General features: G+C 54.4%; 2 protein-coding genes across 5 annotated transcripts in view; one reads left to right on the top strand and one right to left on the bottom strand.

The window, feature by feature from the left end:
• Positions 1–16,031, top strand: part of ADCY5 (adenylate cyclase 5) — a 144,727-nt gene extending 128,696 nt beyond the window's left edge. The window contains exons 14-21 of the mRNA XM_029939453.1: positions 229–393; positions 2,909–3,084; positions 4,637–4,666; positions 5,942–6,074; positions 9,657–9,920; positions 10,807–11,011; positions 11,870–11,994; positions 13,620–16,031. Coding sequence (XP_029795313.1) covers positions 229–393; positions 2,909–3,084; positions 4,637–4,666; positions 5,942–6,074; positions 9,657–9,920; positions 10,807–11,011; positions 11,870–11,994; positions 13,620–13,748 — 1,227 coding nt within the window. The 3' untranslated portion in view covers positions 13,749–16,031. The remainder of the gene's footprint in view (positions 1–228; positions 394–2,908; positions 3,085–4,636; positions 4,667–5,941; positions 6,075–9,656; positions 9,921–10,806; positions 11,012–11,869; positions 11,995–13,619) is intronic.
• Positions 10,291–19,747, bottom strand: part of SEC22A (SEC22 homolog A, vesicle trafficking protein) — an 88,002-nt gene continuing 78,545 nt past the window's right edge. For 3 of the 4 annotated variants that reach the window (XM_029939454.1, XM_029939455.1, XM_029939459.1), the window contains 4 exons: positions 18,346–18,529; positions 15,591–15,939; positions 13,250–14,386; positions 10,291–11,788 (listed from right to left, as the gene is read on the bottom strand). The gene's annotated coding sequence lies outside the window, so the exon portion shown is untranslated. The remainder of the gene's footprint in view (positions 11,789–13,249; positions 14,387–15,590; positions 15,940–18,345; positions 18,530–19,747) is intronic. The other variant, XM_029939458.1, reaches the window with a different exon arrangement.

Genomic DNA, 19,747 nt, shown 5'->3' with positions numbered 1-19,747 from the left:
CATGGCTAGAAGGACCAGAAGGACTCAGGAAGTCCCCGGGGGAAGTTTACAAGCCCCAGCCTGGGCAGCTGGGCCAGCCTTGCCGGCCCCTTGGCCGCTTCCAGGCTCCGCTCCTGCCCCCCAGGTCAGCGTCAGGCTGCACCTGAGACCAGGGCGGGCAAGCCCCCCTGCCCTGTGGAGAGGGGCTGCCCCTACGGCTGACCCTCTCCTCTCCGTCCCTGCCCCTAGTTCATGTGTAACTCCAAGGACCTGTTCGGCTGCCTGGCGGACGAGCACAACATCAGCGCCAGCCAGGTCAACGCGTGCCACGTGGTGGAGTCGGCGGCCAACTACAGCCTGGGTGACGAGCGGGGCTTCTGCAACAGCCCCTGGCCCAACTGCAACTTCCCCGAGGTACTGGGTGCAGACACACCCTCCCACCCCAGGCCTGCTCTGCCTTTGGCCGCTCTGGGGGAGTCCGGGGCTCTTGAACCCGCAGCCATCTCAGAGACCGTGCCCTGGTCTCTCCATCCATGTGACCGTGCCCTGGTCTCTCCATCTCCGCACGCCAGTGAGCGAGGCCAGTCTCCTCGACATGACAGTAAAATAGCAGGGTCACCACGCGCCAGGCGCTGCGCTGGGTGCTCGACACAGATTTACGCATTTCGTCCTCACAACAGCCCTGTGACACAGACACTATGAATATCTTTTTTCTATAGATGAAAGTGAGGCACAGAGAGGGTAAGTAGCTTGCCCAAGTGCACACAGCTAGTAAGCGGTAGGGCCAGAGCTTTCACCCTGCTCGTCTGGCTCTAGAATTCTTGGTCTTAACCAAGCGGCCAGAGCTGTTTCTGGGCCCTCAGCTTGGGCAGCAGGCCTGCCTCCGGAGAACCTGCCTGAGCTTCTCTGCTGTGGGCCAGAGGAACCCAGTCCCAACCCAGGCACTGCCATCCAGGTCTGTCGTAGCCTGGAGGCTGGGTCCGGCTCGTCCACCTGTCTGCTTCCAGCCCGGGGCACCCCGCTGCATGCACCGGGTGGGTCCCACGCCCTGGCTGCCTGTGGGGCTCGCACAGAACCTGTGAGGTGCTGGTAGTCGTTGCTCTTTTCTGGGGAAGGTCCAAGCTTTCATCCAGTTCCAAAAGGGTTCATGACTCATAGAAAGGTCCAGAACTGCTGTGAGGGCTCCCAAGGCTGTCACAGAGCTGGCCTCCCTCTCTGACCCCTGGGAAGAGCCTGATCCCCCTCCTCCGCCCTGTACAGATAGGGCAAGGGAACCTCCATGAGGGGCAGGATTCAGCCAACATTCACCTGGACAAATGCTTCTCTTCCACCTGCCGCCGGGTCCTGGCTGAGCCCTCCCACCCCGCCGGGGGCAGCCCTGGCTGCCTCTGCCCCCGCCCCGTCGCGCAGCTGGCCGAGCCCATGGGAGCCGGGACTTGAGGGCTGTTTGCTAAGCAGGGGCTTGCTTGATCTTACACTTGCCCCTTGGTGGCTGCTTCATAGCAGACGCTGAGGAATGGGCCAAGGGAGTGGGGGTGGTGGCTGTAGGGCTTCTTTTGGCTCCTCACTTGAAGGAGATGGTGGGTCCCAGCCTTCAGCCCTCACCAGTCTGGCCAGTTCCAGTCCCACTGACCCCAGGCCTGGCTCCCTACAGAGCTCGAGAGCTCACGGGTGTCCAGATTCAGCAACTCCTCACAGACCGCAAGGCCCTTGGGGACCCCAGCTATAAGCCTTCACCTCCTGGCTGGCTGGCTCAGGGTCTGATGGGCACCCAGGCTGGCCCTGGGGGCTCCCCCTGCCCAAGAACAGGATTACTGTAATCCTGTCCTTGGGGTTGAATTATCTGGGTGCCTTCCCTACTCCTTCCTCTGCCCCTGTTCTAGGTAGTGGCTTCAGGCTGGCCCCTCCCCCTTCCAGTCATCAGGGGGCCTCTGCAGCCCCTCTCTGGGTTCCTGAAGGCCCAGAGAGACTCAAGGTCCAACCTGAGGGTGCCCTTCACGGCCATTTGGCCTCCAGCACAAGGTAGAGAGAGTGAATAGTGAGTCCGAGTGCCTAACTCAGAAGTCATGATGCTAAACTATTAGAAAGAACAAAATAACGAGGCTGACATGTCTAGGATTAGCCTCAGGGAATGACAGCAGAAAGGATCCTCCAAGGTCTCTGGTTCAGCTCCTCTCTTATCAGAGAAAGAAACGGAGGCTCTGAGAGCAGAAGGGACTTCCTCAGGGTAAATCATGTGGGGCCACAAGCCCTCATCTGCATCTTCCAGGCCAGATAGACTAAGAACTTTGGAATTTTTCAGAGTTGAAGAGTATCTCGCACCCCCAGTGTAGCCTGGGCAGCACCTGATAAGGAAATACGGTGATATTTCTGCAGCAGAATGTATGACTCGTCCCCAGAAGCAGGCTAAAGATGATAATTAGCATCACATCACTGGGGCAGGTTTGTCACTTTGCAAATAAGGCCAGTTGAGATGTCTCCACATCAGCCCTGAAAACAGTTTCAGTTCGCAGAACACGGGATGTGAAGTTGCAGGTCAGGGGCTGGGGCCTGAGCTCCCTGCAGTCACTGAGGGCACCAGGCGCTTCCGCTCATGGAACGGCAGCCAGGAGCCCGTGACATCGGAGCTTTTGCAGACAGGGAAACCGAGGCTTAGAAAGGTTGAATAAATGGCGCAAGTTACACAAACAGTCTGTAGTGAAGTGGATAAAACTCAGGCCTGGAGCCCTGCCCTAACCCTTGGGCTCTGCTGCGTGCATCGGCCGTGCTCAGCCTGGAGCCCCATCTCCTGGCTCCTAACCGGGGCCCTTCCCGTGACCTCACAGGTTCGCAGCGGCAGAAACGTGGCCAGCTCGGGCGGCTGGGGGTGAGGGGCGGGGGGCCGAGGCGGGGCGCCGGGGCTCTGAAGCCCGCTGCCGTCTCTCCACAGTACTTCACCTACAGCGTGCTGCTCAGCCTGCTGGCCTGCTCCGTGTTCCTGCAGATCAGCTGCATTGGGAAGCTGGTGCTCATGCTGGCCATTGAGCTCACATACGTGCTCGTCGTTGAGGTGCCCCGTGTCACGCTCTTTGACAATGCCGACCTGCTGGTCACCGCCAACGTCATGTACGTGGCTCCCCGCGCTGGGTCTGGGGCATTGCGGGGGGGGGGGGGGGGGGGGGGGGGGGGGGGGGGGGGGGGGGGGGGGGGGGGGGCGGAAGAGCAGGCGGCTGGGGCCTGCAAGGGGAGTGTTGTGTTGTACCCAGCTGAGCACCTGGGCAAAGCACCAGTGTCTTGTTTTCTTCCTCCCTTCCCCAGGGGGTGGGGGGAGCGGCCTCAGGGTGACTAGGTCCTGCTGTGCCCTCCAGTTTGTGACTTAGTCTTGCCCTCAGGCATCAGTGAATTGTTCTTCATTTGTCCAGAGCAGTCTCTAATGAGCTATTTTCACTTAACTCTGCCTTTGGCACCTCAGGCCCAGAGGGGTAAAGATTCAACAGAGCTGGGTAGCAAGGTCTGTGGAAGCAGAAGAACAGCCTTGTTGTTCATGGGCTGTATGTCCTGCCTCAAGCTAGGCACTGGGACATACGTTATCCCTTTCCAGTCTCAGAGCAATGTAGCCAAGTCGGCAGGGTTGCCAGGATGGTTGGGTAGTCTGTGCACTGCTCAACGTCTCCTGTTAGGTCCCACATCTAGGTCGCAGGCATGGGAGTTGTGCCTCAGGCCAGACAGCTCCCAGGAAAATGGGAATAATATCTACAGTAGTAAAACGTATGTAAAGCGCCTGATCTCAATATTCTTTTCTTCCCATCACTCTGCCCCCAGCACCTACACACATAAACATACATTGGGAAGTGCAAAAAATGTGAGTGACAAGTCTGTGTCCCCTGAGAAATGCAGCAAACCATTCATCCATCTATTCATTCATCCGAAAATATTTCTTTTGAGTCTACCATGTTCCTTCCCTCCACCCCAGCCTCCCCTCTCCCCGCCCCCCCTTCTGCTGAACCAGCAGCGGAGAACAGAGGTCATTTCTGGTTTGGGAGTCCCTGGCTGGGCTCCAGGGCAACACTGCCCAATAGTAGCTATATTAAAAAGGCAAAGCATACAATTTTAATACTTTTATTTAACCAATAGGTTCAAAATACTATTTTAATATGTAGTCAATATGAAATGATTAATGAAATCACTTACATTTTTCCCCACACTAATTCTTTGAAACCCAGTATCTATTTTACACTTACAGGATGTTTTAGCTTGCACTAAGGAGCCACACTTGGAGGCTCAGTGGCCACACGTGGCTGTGGTAACTACACTGGACACTGCATAGGTGGAGAGTCTCTTCTCTGGATGCAGCAAAGGGCTGGGGTGGGAGGTGGGCTGGCCTCTGCCCCGGCGGTTGTGCTGGGGGCTCCTGGGTCCTGGGTGTGGGCTGGGTGATTTGTGGTCATGCAGACCCGATGCCAGTTGGGGCTGGGCTTTCTGTAAGCGTTCCATCCTGAAAGTCTCCTTGGATCCAGAGGGGGGTGAGGGGTGGGGGACAAGAGAGCAGCTGTAGTGGGGGCAGTGGCATCGGGCACGGGGCAGCAGGACTGGGAGTGGTGAGGGAGCAGAGCAAGGTGGGAGAGGGAACGGGAGTGGGGGGAGCAGCCCTGAACAGCCCTCCCGCTTCTGTTCACAGAGACGTCAGCAACAACGGGACCTCCCAGTGGTGAGTGGATTCTCTCCAAGTCCTCTGACACAGCCTCTCCCTGCCCTTGGCCCCCAGCTGCCAGAGGCCGGCAGCCCAGGGTCCAGCAGAGAAGGCACTGGTGCCCATCGGGGAGGGGCCTCTGAGGCAAGGTGGACAGTGAAGGAGGAGGCTGGAGGGGCAGGGAAGCTCTCTCCTCCCTGGGGACCAAGGATGCCTCATTGGGTAGATGCCCTTCTTTTTGTGTATGATTCCCACCAGCCCAAGATGATCTAGACTCATTAGTGGGTCATTAGGACGTAGGTAATTTCCAGAGGCATCACCTTAAAGCATCTGGCTTCCAGTTCTTCCCCAGGAGTATGTGTGAGCCCCCAGGCTCAGGAGAATAGGAGCTGGTGCCCCCTGCTCCCTGCCAGTAGAAAGGGGCCAGCAAGCCGTGTGGGCTTTGTAGGGTAGGCCCTGCCCTTGGGCTGCCGCTGGACAGAAAGTCTGTGCAGCGTCCAAGGCTGAGCTCTCTGCTGGACAAGGAACAGGATTTGGGACAGCAGCTTTTATGAAGAGTATTTATTAATAACGTTAACAGGAGTAGAATTAGCCATTATTAGCTACTAGGTGTGGAGTTCCTACTGTTTGTCAGGTGCTATACAACTAATTTTGTATACAGTATCTTTCTTTTTTTAATGTTTATTTATTTTGGAGAGAGAGAGTGCAAGCAGGAGAGAGACAGAGAATCCCAGGCAGGCTCCAAACTCCGCACAGGGCTTGATCCTACAACTGTGAAATCATGACCTGAGTTGAAATCAAGAGTTGGACACTTAATTCACTGAGCCACCCAGGTGCCCCTGGTATTTTAATTCTTAAAATGTGGGTGGTGTTATCCCATTTTGCAGATTAGAAAATTAAGGTTCAGAGAGGTTGAAAGACTTTCCCAAAGCCCAGAGATGGCCAGTATGGCCTGCCTGGCTCCCTTATTACTATGCCCATGGCCTCTATCTTGTCCACTGGGAGACCCCTGGGATGTACGTAGTGCCTTTTACAAGGGCCTCATTTATCCCCTGATGTGACCAGAGGGAAGCTCCCCAATGACGGGAGAGAGGCGGGTATCAGCTGAGCTGCTGGTGTAAGCAGGGGCTGAGACAGGGATGCCAGTCGAGAGGGCTTCCTGGAGGAGGCATTACCTCAGGCAAAATTTGAGCAGGAGCTTAAGGAGAAGGGGGAGTAGAGGGAGGAAGAAAAGGCCCGAGGGGGGCCTCTGGGCATGCCACGAGGTGCCCGGCATCTACCTACTGCCTACAGCCCTGAGCATGCAACCAAGGTGGCGCTGAAGGTGGTGACGCCCATCATCATCTCAGTCTTTGTGCTGGCCCTGTACCTGCACGCCCAGCAAGTAGAGTCCACCGCCCGCCTGGACTTCCTCTGGAAACTGCAGGTGGGTGGCCCCCGGGCTGGAAGTGGGATGGGGGACGCGCCCAGTCCTTGCAGCACTTTGTGAGTGAACGAGTTCATCACCTGGGCTGGCTGAGCCTTCGTCCTGCACTAAAGGGGCGTCCTGCTCAGGCCTTACCCCAGTGCCCTATGTCCCAGCAGGCCCGCTCCCTGCTTTCTGGAGCCAAGAGCCCAAAAACCCATCCCACCCTTGATGGGCCCAAGACATGTGCTCTTAAGTCACAAATACTGGCCAGACACTGCTGTGTGCATCCAGAGGCAGGGACAGAGGGCAGGCATGGCCGCTCCAGTCTGTGGTGCAGGCAGCAAGGAGTCAGGAGAGTGGGGAGCGCAGTCCCCATGGCACAGGCTGCAGTGCAGGAGCTGGTCCCACAGGGTCCTAAGCAGGGCTTGATGTGACCAGAACTGGCTTGAAGACTCTTCCACCAGAGAATGGATGGAAGGGGCATCAAAGACCATCATCCGGAAGCCCGGACAGGTGCCTGGACCCTGGCCTTGGGGAGAGGTGGTCCAGGTAGGGGCAGAGGCAGTGGGGTGCTAGGTGCCCAGGGCAGTGCTCCAGCCTCCTGGCTTTGTGTGCTGTGCCCTGATGGTGTCAAAACCTGGAGGAGGGGATGTCACTGGGCCACACACAAGATGATGCTCCAGGTGCTCGTGGTGGACCCAGTTGCTGCTTGTTACTGGCTGGACAGACTCAGAAGGTCCAGCAGAGGGCGCCCGCGGTGAGAAAGTCTTCACTGTGGGCAGGAGGTCCTGGATTTTCATTAAAGATGGGGGCATTCAGTGGCCCCTGCTAAGTTTTGCATGAGGTTGGCTGAGATTCCCCACTAAACAGATACCCTGAGGTTGGAGGGAACCTGTTTTGCATGTGAAATTCCCCCTTATCAGCCCTGGATTGGGAGGGACCTGGGAGGATAGCCAATGTGAGGCTGTGCCTTTACGGCTTGGATTGCTGCAGGCTGCCTTCCTGCCTCCTCCCGGCTCTCTCATGCCCCTAGGCCTTTGGAGAAGCTCCCTGGAGACAGAGACCCCAGCTCTCTCCTAGGGGCTGTCCCGGCTCTGTGGGACCTGGGGCTGATTTCCCTCCACCTCCCTGCCCACACACACCCTGCCTCCCTTATGAAACCCCAGGAAGTCCCCCTACCCCAAGACTATTGCTGTCCTGCAACTCATTTGTTTGGCAAAGATCTCAAGAAAGGGCTGGAAGCAAGGGAGGGGTAAGTCTGCTACCCAGCCTGCCTTTGTGACCTGCTGCCTTGTCACCCCCACTCGTCTTTGTCCAGCCCCTGAAGTGCACAGGGTCGAAGTGAGGCTGCCTTCCAGGGCTGTGAGCAGAGCAGCCCGAGCCTCCCTCCGAACCCCTCCCCAGTGCTCTGGCAACAGCAGCTCCCCTTTCATTTTGAAAACATTCAGGAAAGGCCTGTGCACAGGTGTGCGGGGTTGGGGGTGAGCATATCTCTACCTGCCAGGTGTGTCGGCCTCTCTCCACTGCACCCCTGCAACAGGCTCATGATGCTTACACATCCCTCCATCTCCCGTCCTCCTCCAGGACTTTTGGGAGGTGGGACAGCATCAAATACATAGCAAGAAGCAAAAACCTGACCACAAGTCCTTGGGTTGAGTGAGTGAGAGTCTGGTGCCCCCCGCCCCTCCAGTCTAACTCAGCAGCTAATTTTTCTGTTGGATCTAAGGTCATGGTGGGTGGGTGTGGTGCTGAAGGGGAGCTGGGGAAGCCCAAGGTCCTTTGCTTCCCTGAAGCTCTGCACCAGGAACACACCCTTACCCGAAAGCCTGCCCCTGGCCAAACTGCTGGGTCTCAGGTCTTATCCCTCTCTCACAGCATTGACTTTGTTAGGATCAGCAAGGGGGCTGTGGCCCCCTGAGCCCTCCTGCTTGGCCAGAGCCCAATCCTAGAAGCGGCTAGCTGTGTGGGGAGCTGCCCAATGTCACGTCTTAGGGCAAAGTTGTCCGGATGTGAAAGGAGTTCCTGGTTAGGATCCCAGGGCCTTGGCTTGTTCTGCCAGCAGTAGCCAGTCTCCCACTGTCCCAACCCCAGCCTCCACCACCAGCTGCCTGGCACTGGGCAGATGTACTCTGGGAAAGCACGTATTATGTTTCTGCCACTGCTGGGCTGATCAAAGGAGCTGGAGTGCTCCTGGGCCCCCAGGCGTGTGGCCTCAGCAGCAGTAGGACTGTGGGAGCCTGTGCATTTTCAGAGGCAGATGGTCCTATGGGGGCTCTTCCAGGGAGTAACCCTTGAGAAGTACAGAGATTCCCACTCTGGCCTACTCCCGCTGGCACACCTGTACCAGAGCAGGCGGAGGGTGGCTTGGGAGGAGGGGGTGGTCAAAGCTTCTCACTTCATTGGAGCAAAGGTCCCGCTGGACCCACCTGGTGTCTCCACCCAGGAACTTGCTTAGGCATAACCCCTGTCGAGGCTGTGTTTCCAGTGGCTCTAGGACTGGTGGGCTCTGGGTCCTCTCACTTCAGGTGCAAGGCTAGGCCTCTGAGCCCTGGGATCCCTGAGCTTTCTGCCCTACCTGCTGGACCCAGATCCTGTGGCCTTGGCTGGGTGTGCCAGCAAGGTCCCCACAAGCAGCCATCGTCCACAAGGAGAGCCGGGGAAGTGGTCATAGGTTTTGGAGGTTGTAGCTACAGCCAAATAGAAAGGCCTCCATGTTTAGTTAGGGAAGCCCCCAGCAGGCTGGCTAGATCTTTTCAGTCACCCTGTTAGTCTTCCTTTACCTGCCTGTCCTACCAGCATGGTCACTCCCAGTTAAAGGGGCCATTTTGTTTGCCATCGAGGGGCAGGAAGCCCGCAGGCTGCACTGTGTGCCTCCTGTATTACATGAACTCTGGTCAGATGGCTCCTTGCACACCTTGGTGCATGACCATCTGCACTTCAGGCTGTGGGCCACTGATGGCTTCTTGATTAAAGGGCTCTGCACTGTCCTCTTAACCTGGAGGGTGAGTGACCACAACCCCCATTTCCCAGAGCCAGGACCCTAACTGGAGGAAAACCAAAGTCAGTGGTGATGTCCCCATCCCACCCCCAGAGGCACTGTGGGGCATCTGTACCTCTTGGCCCTGGGGCAAGTCTGGTCTGGTGGGGACCAGGGAGACCATTGCGGCTTTAAGCCATCGTCCCAGTGGGGTCAATCTGTTATGTGATCCTTATCAAACTGCTTTTCTCATTGCACTTCCTGATATGAAGAAGAAAATGGACAGTTACGGAGCATCTGGTAGCTGGAGGGCCACTGGGGCTGTGGTTTCAGACCCTCTTTAACCCCCTCCCTTGGTCTAGCTTTTTGAGATGCTTTCAACCTCTCCTCCAGGACTGTTTCCAGTCCCGGGTCCCCTCCTTTGGGGCCAACACATTCCAGGGGGCAGCCAGGCAGGGCACAGTTGGATGTGTACGTGTCTCACTTTTCTGGTGGTCAGAGTGATAGAGGCCCCTTGTGGAAAGCCGGAGGTGGGGGGGGCGGAACTGAAGGCCGAGCACTGTGGTTTCGGGTGCACGCGGGCAGGCCGTGTGCCCCCCCCCCGACTGGACACTGTGCACTAGGCCACAGAGGAGAAGGAGGAGATGGAGGAGCTGCAGGCCTACAACCGGCGGCTGCTGCACAACATCCTGCCCAAGGACGTGGCTGCCCACTTCCTGGCCCGTGAGCGACGCAATGATGAGCTCTACTACCAGTCGTGTGAGTGCGTGGCGGTCATGTTTGCGTCCATCGCCAACTTCTCTGAGTTCTACGTGGAGCTGGAGGCCAACAATGAGGGTGTTGAGTGCCTGCGGCTGCTCAATGAGATCATCGCCGATTTTGACGAGGTGCAGTGGGGCAGGCAAATGGGGGAGGGCTGGGGGGAGAAAGGCATCTTGCCTACATTTTTTACCCTATCGTGTTACAAAGGAGAAACAGGCCCACCTATGCGGCTTGCCTATGGTCACTGCTAGTAGGTGGCAGAGTGGGGGAGAGGGGGGTCCCAGCTCAGGGGGTTGGAATTTGAAGTCTCTGCAGGTCGGTTGCCCCACTGAGGCCCTACCTGACTACCTTGCCACCCACTCCCCATCAGCCACTGTTCCTCTCCCACCTAGGCTGGGGACCAGCTGGGGACCAGCCTTTGAGAGAGTCCAAAGAAGAGGGCCTGCTAGGCTAAGGGAGGAGGCAAGACAGGCAAAGCCTGGAACAGCAGAGGCAGAAACACAAACGTGTCTTAATTTATTACACCATCGCCAAGCACCTAGTGTGTGCCAGGTGCTGGGGATACTGTGCCCAATAGGGCATATTGACCCTGGGAGGAGGAGGATGGAGCTGGGACTGGGTGGTGCTAGAAACAGCTCATGAGGATCCTAGGGTAGAACAGAGCTGGAATTAGCTAAAATGGATGAGGGTACCCTTCAGGCAGGGCGTGGAGATAGAGGAAGGGTGTATTTCTGGACGAAGATGAGGTGGTATCCCTGGAAAGGATGGGGATAGAGCCAGGGATTGGGGGGGGGCGCGGCGGGAAGATGGCTACCAGCCCCCTCTTGGGAGCAAGAGACTCCAAGGTGACTAGGGAGCTGGCCCAGGGCTTTTGGTGCAGGGCAGATAGTGGCTCATGGTGATCACATATGGGTGAGTAGGGGAGGACATGAGGGGCCATGCTGTTGCCCTTCCCCATAGACTTCAGGGCCCAGCCTTGGTGGTGACCTGGTTTGGCCTCCTTCCATTCAGATCATCAGTGAGGATCGGTTCAGACAGCTGGAAAAGATCAAGACCATTGGCAGCACCTACATGGCTGCCTCAGGCCTCAATGACTCTACTTATGACAAGGTGGGCAAGACCCACATCAAAGCCCTGGCTGACTTTGCCATGAAGCTCATGGACCAAATGAAGTACATCAATGAGCACTCCTTCAACAACTTCCAGATGAAGATTGGTGAGCTTGGCTTCTGGCCAATCCAGCCTGGGAGGAGCAGGTTGGGTAAAAAGCTATAGGACCTTGGCAGGACTGGAGAGGAGTGATGACGTTTCTGACTCTTTGCAGTCCTACTTTAAACACAACAGTGAGATTTAATGCGGCCGCATGTGAGAGAGGAGAGGGAGTGGCCAGGGGCTTGGAGACACGGCCGAAAAAAGTCTAGACAGTGTCAGCTGAGCCAGGTGTGTTTGGGAAGGTTCTTGCCTGCAGAAGACAGAGGACACGTGAGATGGGGAACCAGCACAGGCTGAGGGGCAGGGTGATTGGGGTTGGCACGCATAGGACTGGGAAGGTGGCAGCCTTGCTTCCTGGAGCTGGGTCATGGTGGCATTTCTGCCCTGGCTCAGACACCCAGGGGGAGGATCACTTGGACAGAGAAAGCACTGTGGGTTAGGAGCTAGGTACTAAGAATGAGAACGGTGGTGCCCCTGAAAGAAAACAGGAATGAGGAAGAAGAGAAGGGCAAATCCTGGTACATGGTGTCTGACTGGACTGAAAAATGCCACGAATAGGATGATTAAGGACAGGCAGTTGGATGCTGTGGTAGGTCACTGGATCCTTGAAGAGGGTGGTCCTGGTGGTGGACTTGTAGGAGCTCAGAATTGATGAGGGTGAGGACACAGGAGCAGTGCTGTAGGAACGGGTCCCCCTGTGGTCTGGGTGGCAGGCATTTCATGGGAGCTGCAGAGTAAAGCAGGTCTCAGGCTGTCTTCAGGCTGAGTCTGGAAGAACCTGCTGAGGGTCAAGGGAGGAATGAGAGTGAGGGTGGGCACTTCTCTGAGCCCTGATGACACTGCTGACTTCTGTCCCCTGCAGGACTCAATATTGGCCCCGTAGTGGCCGGGGTGATCGGGGCTCGCAAGCCTCAGTACGACATCTGGGGCAATACGGTAAACGTGGCCAGCCGCATGGACAGCACCGGTGTGCCTGATCGCATCCAGGTGAGTGCCGGAGAATCCACCACCTGGCTCACCCCCATGGGGGCCGCTGCCTGATGCTCCAGGTCCCTGGGGCAAGCAGCCCAGTCAGAATTTCTAAAGTTAATTTTGAAAGTAGTTGGTACTAGGTCTGGGGAGCTTGGAGAAGACCATTGTGTTCCAGGCCCTCAGGACCTTGGACAGATCTTCACTCCTGTGCAAAGCCCTCTACTGGCCACAGAAGGAATTGGGGGGTAAGGTGGGAGCCACTGCCAAGCCAGGAGTGCTAATGCCTAGACCCAGGTATACAAGGGGACATAAAGACATCTTGCCAAATGGAGCCCACAGCACTCAGGGCCTGCCGCAAGAGAACCAGGGAAGGCCAGTGAGCCCTCGGATGGTGCCCCCACCACCCCAATTGACAAGGGGCTTGGCCAGAGAGGAGAAAAAGTCTCTTCATCCTGTGAGTGGCAGCTCTTATGATTCCCAGCCTGCCTCTCTTCAACTGCTTTTGTTTTTCTTAAGCCTTCCTTGATTCCTTCTGCTCCAAGCTGACAATAGTTCTGTTTCTGTACCTCTGAACCCCCAGTGTCCCACTAAGGCTGTGGGCAGGTCACTTAGCCTCCCTGGTCTCCGTTTTCCCAAGTCTGAACTATATTCTCTTCATGGCCCTTTGCTCACACTGACATTGTTAAATGTCCCTTAAATCCCTTGAACAAAGGGTCAGCCCAAGCATGGTCCTGGCCAGATCAGCCTAGCCTGGTTGGTTAGTAGGTGCTGTTGGAGGAAACTGGCCAAAGAGCTTTCTCTCACTTCTATCCCTGTGCCCAGGGGAGAAGGGACAACACGATGGGAGCTGGGAAAAGAGGCCTGTGTGCTTGCAGAACGTCCGACCCCACCGACAGATGGGCACCTCACCTTTGCATAGGGCTTTCCCATTCCTGGAATACACATGATAGATAACCCAGCTTACCTTCCAGCAGCCTATCTAGAGATTCCTGGCCCATCAACAGGGGTGTTGTGGGGTGGCTGGCAGAGCATGTGGGCTGTGCCCAGATGGCTTTTGGGTCACCTTGTGAGGCATTCATCTGTATTGCTGCTCACGTCAGCCCTACAATAGTGATTACCAAAGCCACTGGTGAGTTCCCCTCTTTGTTCCAAAAGCTAAAGCAAAGATGGGCAATGGGATACAGAACTGAATCCTCGCTCTACCATTTGTTAACTCTGTAGCCTCAGGCAAGTGACTTAGGTTTTCTGAGCCTGGGATAATAGTACTTACCTCATAAATTCAGTGAGATAAGTAGTGGCTCTCTGTGATATGAAAAACCAATTTCCAGAAACATCTCTGATCTTTCCTGGAATGAGACATGGGTAGACACATTGGTCCTGTGCTTGGTGTTGGAGCAGCCTGAGAGTGTCTGCTCAGCTTCTGTGGACAATGACAGGCAGTTCAGGGACCACAGGCCACACTCCCTGGCACGGAGTAGGTGTTGTCATCCTTCTGGTTTCTAACAGGCAAGTCTAGGGGGGAGCAGCTGTCCCTGAGAACCCCTGCCAGGGAGGTGCCGCCCACCCTCCTGTGTCGGGGACCGGGGCTGCCTGACAAGAGATCACGGCTTGGCTAAACAATGACTGTCCTCTCTCCTCAGGTCACCACGGACATGTACCAGGTGCTGGCTGCCAACACCTACCAGCTGGAGTGCAGGGGTGTGGTCAAGGTCAAGGGGAAAGGCGAGATGATGACCTACTTCCTCAACGGTGGACCCCCACTCAGTTAGCAGCTGCCAGCCGGTGATGCCAGGCAGCCTGGCCTCCAGAGAAATGGCAATGGCTTCTTTGTGTGCCGTAGGGGGGTGCAGGTGGAAGCCTGTGCTCTAGCCCATGCGGCCGCGTCAGTGAGATTCTCCACTTTGACTCCAGAAGCAGCTTCTGCCTTTGTGGGCAGGCCGCAGCCTCTGTCCCAGGCCCCAGGGTGCCAGCGTCCTGCGAGCACCAAGCTGACCAAAGATGTTTCCTCCTTAGAAGACTCCGCTAGGCGCGACCTGAATCTCGAGTTTTCTAACGGGTGCTGCTGCGCAGGTGGAAGGGAGCTGCTGAGTACTTACGGTGTGTGCGGCAGCCCAGCGTGCAATGACAGGGCTGAAGGGGAGGCCTCGGCCGGGTGGGTGGGTTGGCGGCCCGATTCTGGCCCAGGGGAACCCAGCGGCCCCGGGGGTCCGCTTCCCTACGTGAGCCTTTAAACACCCCGACAGAGGCCATGGCCCCTCCCCCACAGAGGGGCGTGCTGGCTCTGGGGGGGCTGCAGTCTTCTCCGCAGCCCTCCTCCTCACCTACATAGGTGGACAGTGCCTCTTCGAGGGGAACAGAACACATTGCGAGGTGGAGGCGAGCAGACTCGAGGCAAGGAGGGGTGGTTCTGAGAAAAAGAAAATATTTATTAAATAAAACAACTTTCTGTGCCCTTCTTTAGACTATCCTAGTTGTATGCGTATGAGACCCACAAGCAAACAAAGATGCCACTGGGGGTTGGGGGGGTGGGCGAGGATCCCAATTTGTCTTTTTTGTATTTTTTATTTTGTATTATTGAAAACCTTGGAGATCTAACAAATATACCAAATTCTATATTTTGTAAATTATATTAGAAAACAGCTGTGCACAGCGTTTGTACTGGTGTAGATGTGTGTGTGCATTTGTGCCGTGGAACTAGTCACATGCAGGATGCCTGTTGCCCTCACTTCACTTCAGATTAGGCAGTTTTGGGTTTTCCCAGGTCCAACCAGAGCAGTGAGCGTGTCCTTTTGGGGTGCCCTACATTCAGATTAAATGGGAAGTTACATGCATACATTACCCGATTTCTCTAACATCACTTCCCCTCAGTAAAATGCAAATGGATAATAAAGCAAAAACCTGCTTTCCCATCTCAGGCTGAGCTGGAATAAAGGGAAGCAGCCTCAGCCTGCGAAAGACTGCATGGCCCCTGTCCCCTCTTCTCCCTGAGGTGCTGGCCGTTTGCTGCCTGCAGAGGCAGCCCAGGGATGGCCGCGGGCGCCCAGGCGGCACGGGGGGCGGGGGGAAGCCTTGCCTGTCTGCCTTCCTCAGTTGGCTGCCGAGCAGGCGGCTCGCCCAGGGATAATGCCTCAGATTTGGGGGTAACGTGCAGCCCTCAGGTTCAGGGAGGGTGGTACTTTGCTCTCCATCTACCGAACACACAGAGAAAAGGATAGAGCCCAGCTTCAGCATCCAAAGGGCAAAGCTAGCAGAAATTTCGTTTTGTCTGGTTTTTGTTTTTTGGGAGAGGGAAGTGAAGTATATTGGAAAAACTATTTTTTTATATCCTCTGAGGGTATAAAACTGGAAAATAATATATTATCATAGAGATCTATTCAAACAGAATCCTTGGATCCCATGCCCACATCTTTTTGTTGCTTCTCAGGGCAGAATTATTCTCATCTCCAACATGATCTTGAAGGAGGTTTGCCATGATTGTCAACTGCAAAACACCACTTTGATGCCCACCCACACCACCTCTCACTGGACACTAGCATCGGCCTCCCCCCTTTTTTTATGTATATGTGCTGCCAAAGTGAGCACCCACCTCCCCTCTCCACACACCATCTCACCCCAATTTGAACATGGCTCTGAGAAGCAAAGCTTGTGGACCTGAAACTGCCAGCTTGAGTCTGTCCACGCTTCTGCTGCTCTGTCCTTTGGGTTCTGCATTGCCCCTCTTGCACCTGTGGGGGGGCTGGCTTTCTCCATGGTGGCGTTCTCAAGTCCTCTGCCCCTTCATATTGGCCGCCAGCAGTGCTGGGTGTTAATTTTGCTTCCAACCTGAGTAACGCGGTGTGTGCGGAGTTCCTCCAGTGGTTTCCCCCAATTGGTTCCGGTCTCCTCGGCCTATCCCAGCAGTGACTGGCGACACCAGTGCTAGCTCTTCATTCCCTCCAAGGGTGTGCACTCTTTATATTCCTGCTCTTGCAAAAACAGGTATGATTATGATTTCCCATGGAAATTGAAAAGTCTATTTAAATAATTTAACTATTAAACACTTTCACTGGTAATGTGTCCTGGTCTGATTTGTGGCTTGGGCCAAGGGCCTGGTTGCAGTCTGAAGAACAGTGCACTCAGCCCTTACTGGGGCACTTGGCAGGGAGCCCCAGAGGGCAGAGACCCACCCTGAGTGGGGAATGGCACACTGCTATGGAGAGAATGCCGGCGAAGGCCTGCAGTCATTACGACAGTTGGGGAGAGAGCACTGGTGACCTTGGCGAGTTAGTCCACTGGGCCGAGGAGCAGGTTCCAGAGTGCAGCTGGCTGAGGAATAAGGAGAGGAGAGACACCAGCAGTGAAGGGGGACAAGGGACTGAGGATGGGGGCAGAAAAGATCCAGGGTTGAGGGGAAGAGGTTTTAAAACAAGTGAGCCCAACTTCTATGCTAAGGGAAAGAAAGTTGAAAATACAAGAACACAGATCATTGAAAGGACCCAAGTAGCCGGGAGAACAGGGAGATGCAAGCGGAGGTGTACTGACTGGAGCTGGATAGCTAATAACAAGGCTACCATTTATTGGACACCGTGTGCCAGACTCAGGGAGAAGCACCATACAAACTTTATCTCGTTTAATCCTCCTGGCCACCATATTTCACTGATGAAGAGATCCAGAGAGGCTCAGTTATTTGCCTAAACTCCTACAACTGGTAATTAGGAGACGAGATTCAAAGCAGGCCTGCCAGCTAAGCTCATACAGGTAACTTCATGCATGGCCCAGGACTCCTCTTACCTCGAGATGCAGTTCCTGCCTGCTGCACACATCAAATGTAGGGTTATATTTGGGCTCAGGAAATAAAACCAGAGGGATTTGGTCAAGTGAAAATGAAAGAGCCAGTGAAAAAGCCCTCACTGGGTTCATTTCAACAATGGCCACATGGAGACACAGCCACGGCAGTCCTGGTCATCGGCAGGCCCCCTGCTCCAATGAATTCAGCAGCATTAGCAATCCCCCTGTCCATGGTAAAGGATGCAATTGTATAGAGCTCATGTTTAACTGAGAACTTCTCAGGCTAGGGTACATCAATTATCAAAAGAAACCAAATGAAAAGGCCAAGCTTTAGGCTGACTGGACTGAGGGCAAGCCCTCAGGCAGGCCCGGGGCACCATATGCATGTGCTCGCACCCCCAGTGCACAGCAGGACAGCAAACGAATGCATCTCCTAACCTTTATGAGCCCTTCCCAGTCCCTTCTCCATTGAAATAGTTCCACAGAACGGATCTGTTTCTCCCTTATAGATTTATACTTGTGTGCAAAAGCCTATCCATACCTAGAATCTTAATTAGCAAAACTTACTAGCAAAGACACCACTGACATGTGTGGTGAGTTTTGAACCCTGCTATAACATCCACTGACAGCATGCATGCAGAAGGCAGTATATCATGGGGTACGTGGGTGGCTCAGTTGGTTAAGTATCCAGCTTCAGCCCAGGTCATGATCTCACAGTTCTGGAGTTCCGGCCCTGCATCAGGCTCTCTGCTCTCAGCAGAGTTTGCTTCAGATCCTCTGTCCTCCTCACTCTCTGCCCCTCCCCCGCTTGCTCTCTGTCAAAATAAAGAAAAAAAAAATCCACTGACAGCAAAGACCATTAAAACCAAGACCAGACTTCAGCCAACATGGTGAGGATCTGATTCATAAAAGGGGGTTAGCAATGTTCATGGGAAGGCATGGTGAAGCTTGGTACAATGAGGGAGCTGAAGCTACATATTCACCTGTTACCTTAAGACTTTCAAAACCACAAATACATTTACAGAACTTGGCCAAAGGCAGGTATCACTGAGGGTCATATAAATGATGCCCAGAGCTATAGTTTTTACATGATAAAATGTGGGCATTTTCCATAATGTTGCAAGCTGGCCATGAGTTGCTAACTAGCAGAAAGTGAGCCTCTAGAGCTTGGGAAAGATGCTGAGCCCGTATCATTGCAGGGCAGGAAAGCATCCTTGGGCACTGGGATGCACGATGCTCCAAAGTAGCCCTGAGCAGATTGTCACTGCCACCTGAACAAGAGAACAGCAGTGGCAGGGACACACACTATGAAAACTCCCAACTTTTGAATTTGTTTAAATCAAAATAACTCCTCACTGAAGAGACCAAATGCTGTATAGGTTGTGTCCAGAAGGAAGGGACTGCTGAGTCTGGTGCATGCTGGCCATGGCCAGTATCACCTAGCACAGGTGTCAGGAGAGCTGGAAGGGCTTGTGTTTTCTATGGAGGGGGAAGGGGGAGGGCACAGCAGACCAGAGAATACCATGCCCTCCACACCCTGCCTTTGGATGAACTTAGTCCAAAGTGTATAAAGAGCTTTCCCATACGTATTTTTCTCACCTGTGCTTCACCCCCAGCCCAGGAGGCAGTGGGAGAAAGGACCTGATGCCTCTCCTGAAGCTGCTCTGATCCTCAAGGAGAAAAGCTGTGGCACTTCTGTGCCCACAGGCACTTCTATCCAGCGCACTGATCTGGCTGGGTGCTGACGATCTTGCAGGGACACAGGGCCTGCCACTTCTCCAGGCTGAGAACAGATGACAAGAGGTCCGCTTACTATAGTACTATAGCTTTTGACCATTCAGATTTTCAAAAAAGCTCTTCGATGTTTGTTTTCCTGTCTTGGAACAAAAAATATAGTATTTGCTGTTTTCTTCTTGCCTATCTTCCCTTCCCACCTGCAGGGTCATTGCTTCTCCAGACAGACACCAGAACAAAGCCAAGTCAGGCCATTGGAATGACCTCCAAGGTTCCTTTCTCCTCTAGCATTCTCTGATTCTAAATATTTGTGTGACCCTGTCCGATCTTCATGTGCCAGGCCACAATATGACACAAACATAAACACAATCAAGTTAGGATTTTAAGGTTTTTAAAAACAAAGGCAGACAAATGAAATGAAAGCATCACGTCAAGGGGGATCTGTGGGAAGACCACCTTTGAACCAAAGTTGCAACAGCCTCTGCTCTGTCCTCCTCCAGACACCACATCAGTAGTAGCAGCAACAGCCATGTGCAACAGCAGTGTGGCCAGAGTCCTTTCCTACCAAGGGCCCTGATCCATGCAGCACTGAGGGCCAGGTGATCAGTCTTGGTTCACAGACCCAGAAGAAGGTCCAGATGGGATGAAGGTGAAAGGTGACAAAGAGAAGGAAGAGGATTGTCTAGGGCTGAGGGTAAAGTAGGCACCCTGTCCCAACTAGCTTGCTAGCTTTAAACCTCACCCACCAATCTGTTTCTAGTGAAGAGAATCGAGCCACCACCTCACTTGGTGAGTGCATATTCCTCCCCAAAACCCCTTGCCTACTGCTGATTTATTAGGCCTGTGAACTAAAAAATTCTAACTGAAATCCATTAGGGGCCTCATCACTTTTTCTCCCTCTCAGCCAATTTCTAATTTAGACCTGCCTGGAATCTCTGGTTTGTCAGCATCTCTATCTTCCAATTTTGCAAAAGTTGCTTCTGTGCTTTGACTTTGTCAGTTGCTAGAGTGGCATATCCTGGCTCATGTGGGATATTTTTTCTTAGGGTGAGGGGGGTAAGGGAAGGACTGCATTTTGCATCAGACTAATCCTCTAAGAGTCATGTTGCATTTGCACTTTTTAAGAATGCCTTACGCATCACATCCCCAGCACCTATATGCTGTTTCTGTATCATGGCTTGGAGGCTGCTGGCTGCATCCTGCCACCCTTGCTTCCCATCAATGCACAGACCACACCCCCCCCCCCCACACACACAGTCATGGAGGC

Source organism: Suricata suricatta, chromosome 5 (genome assembly GCF_006229205.1).
Source record: "Suricata suricatta isolate VVHF042 chromosome 5, meerkat_22Aug2017_6uvM2_HiC, whole genome shotgun sequence".
NCBI classification, from domain to species: Eukaryota; Metazoa; Chordata; class Mammalia; order Carnivora; family Herpestidae; genus Suricata; species Suricata suricatta.
The sequence above is the reverse complement of the archived record's forward strand: the minus strand, read 5'-3'. Positions and strand labels throughout refer to the sequence as shown.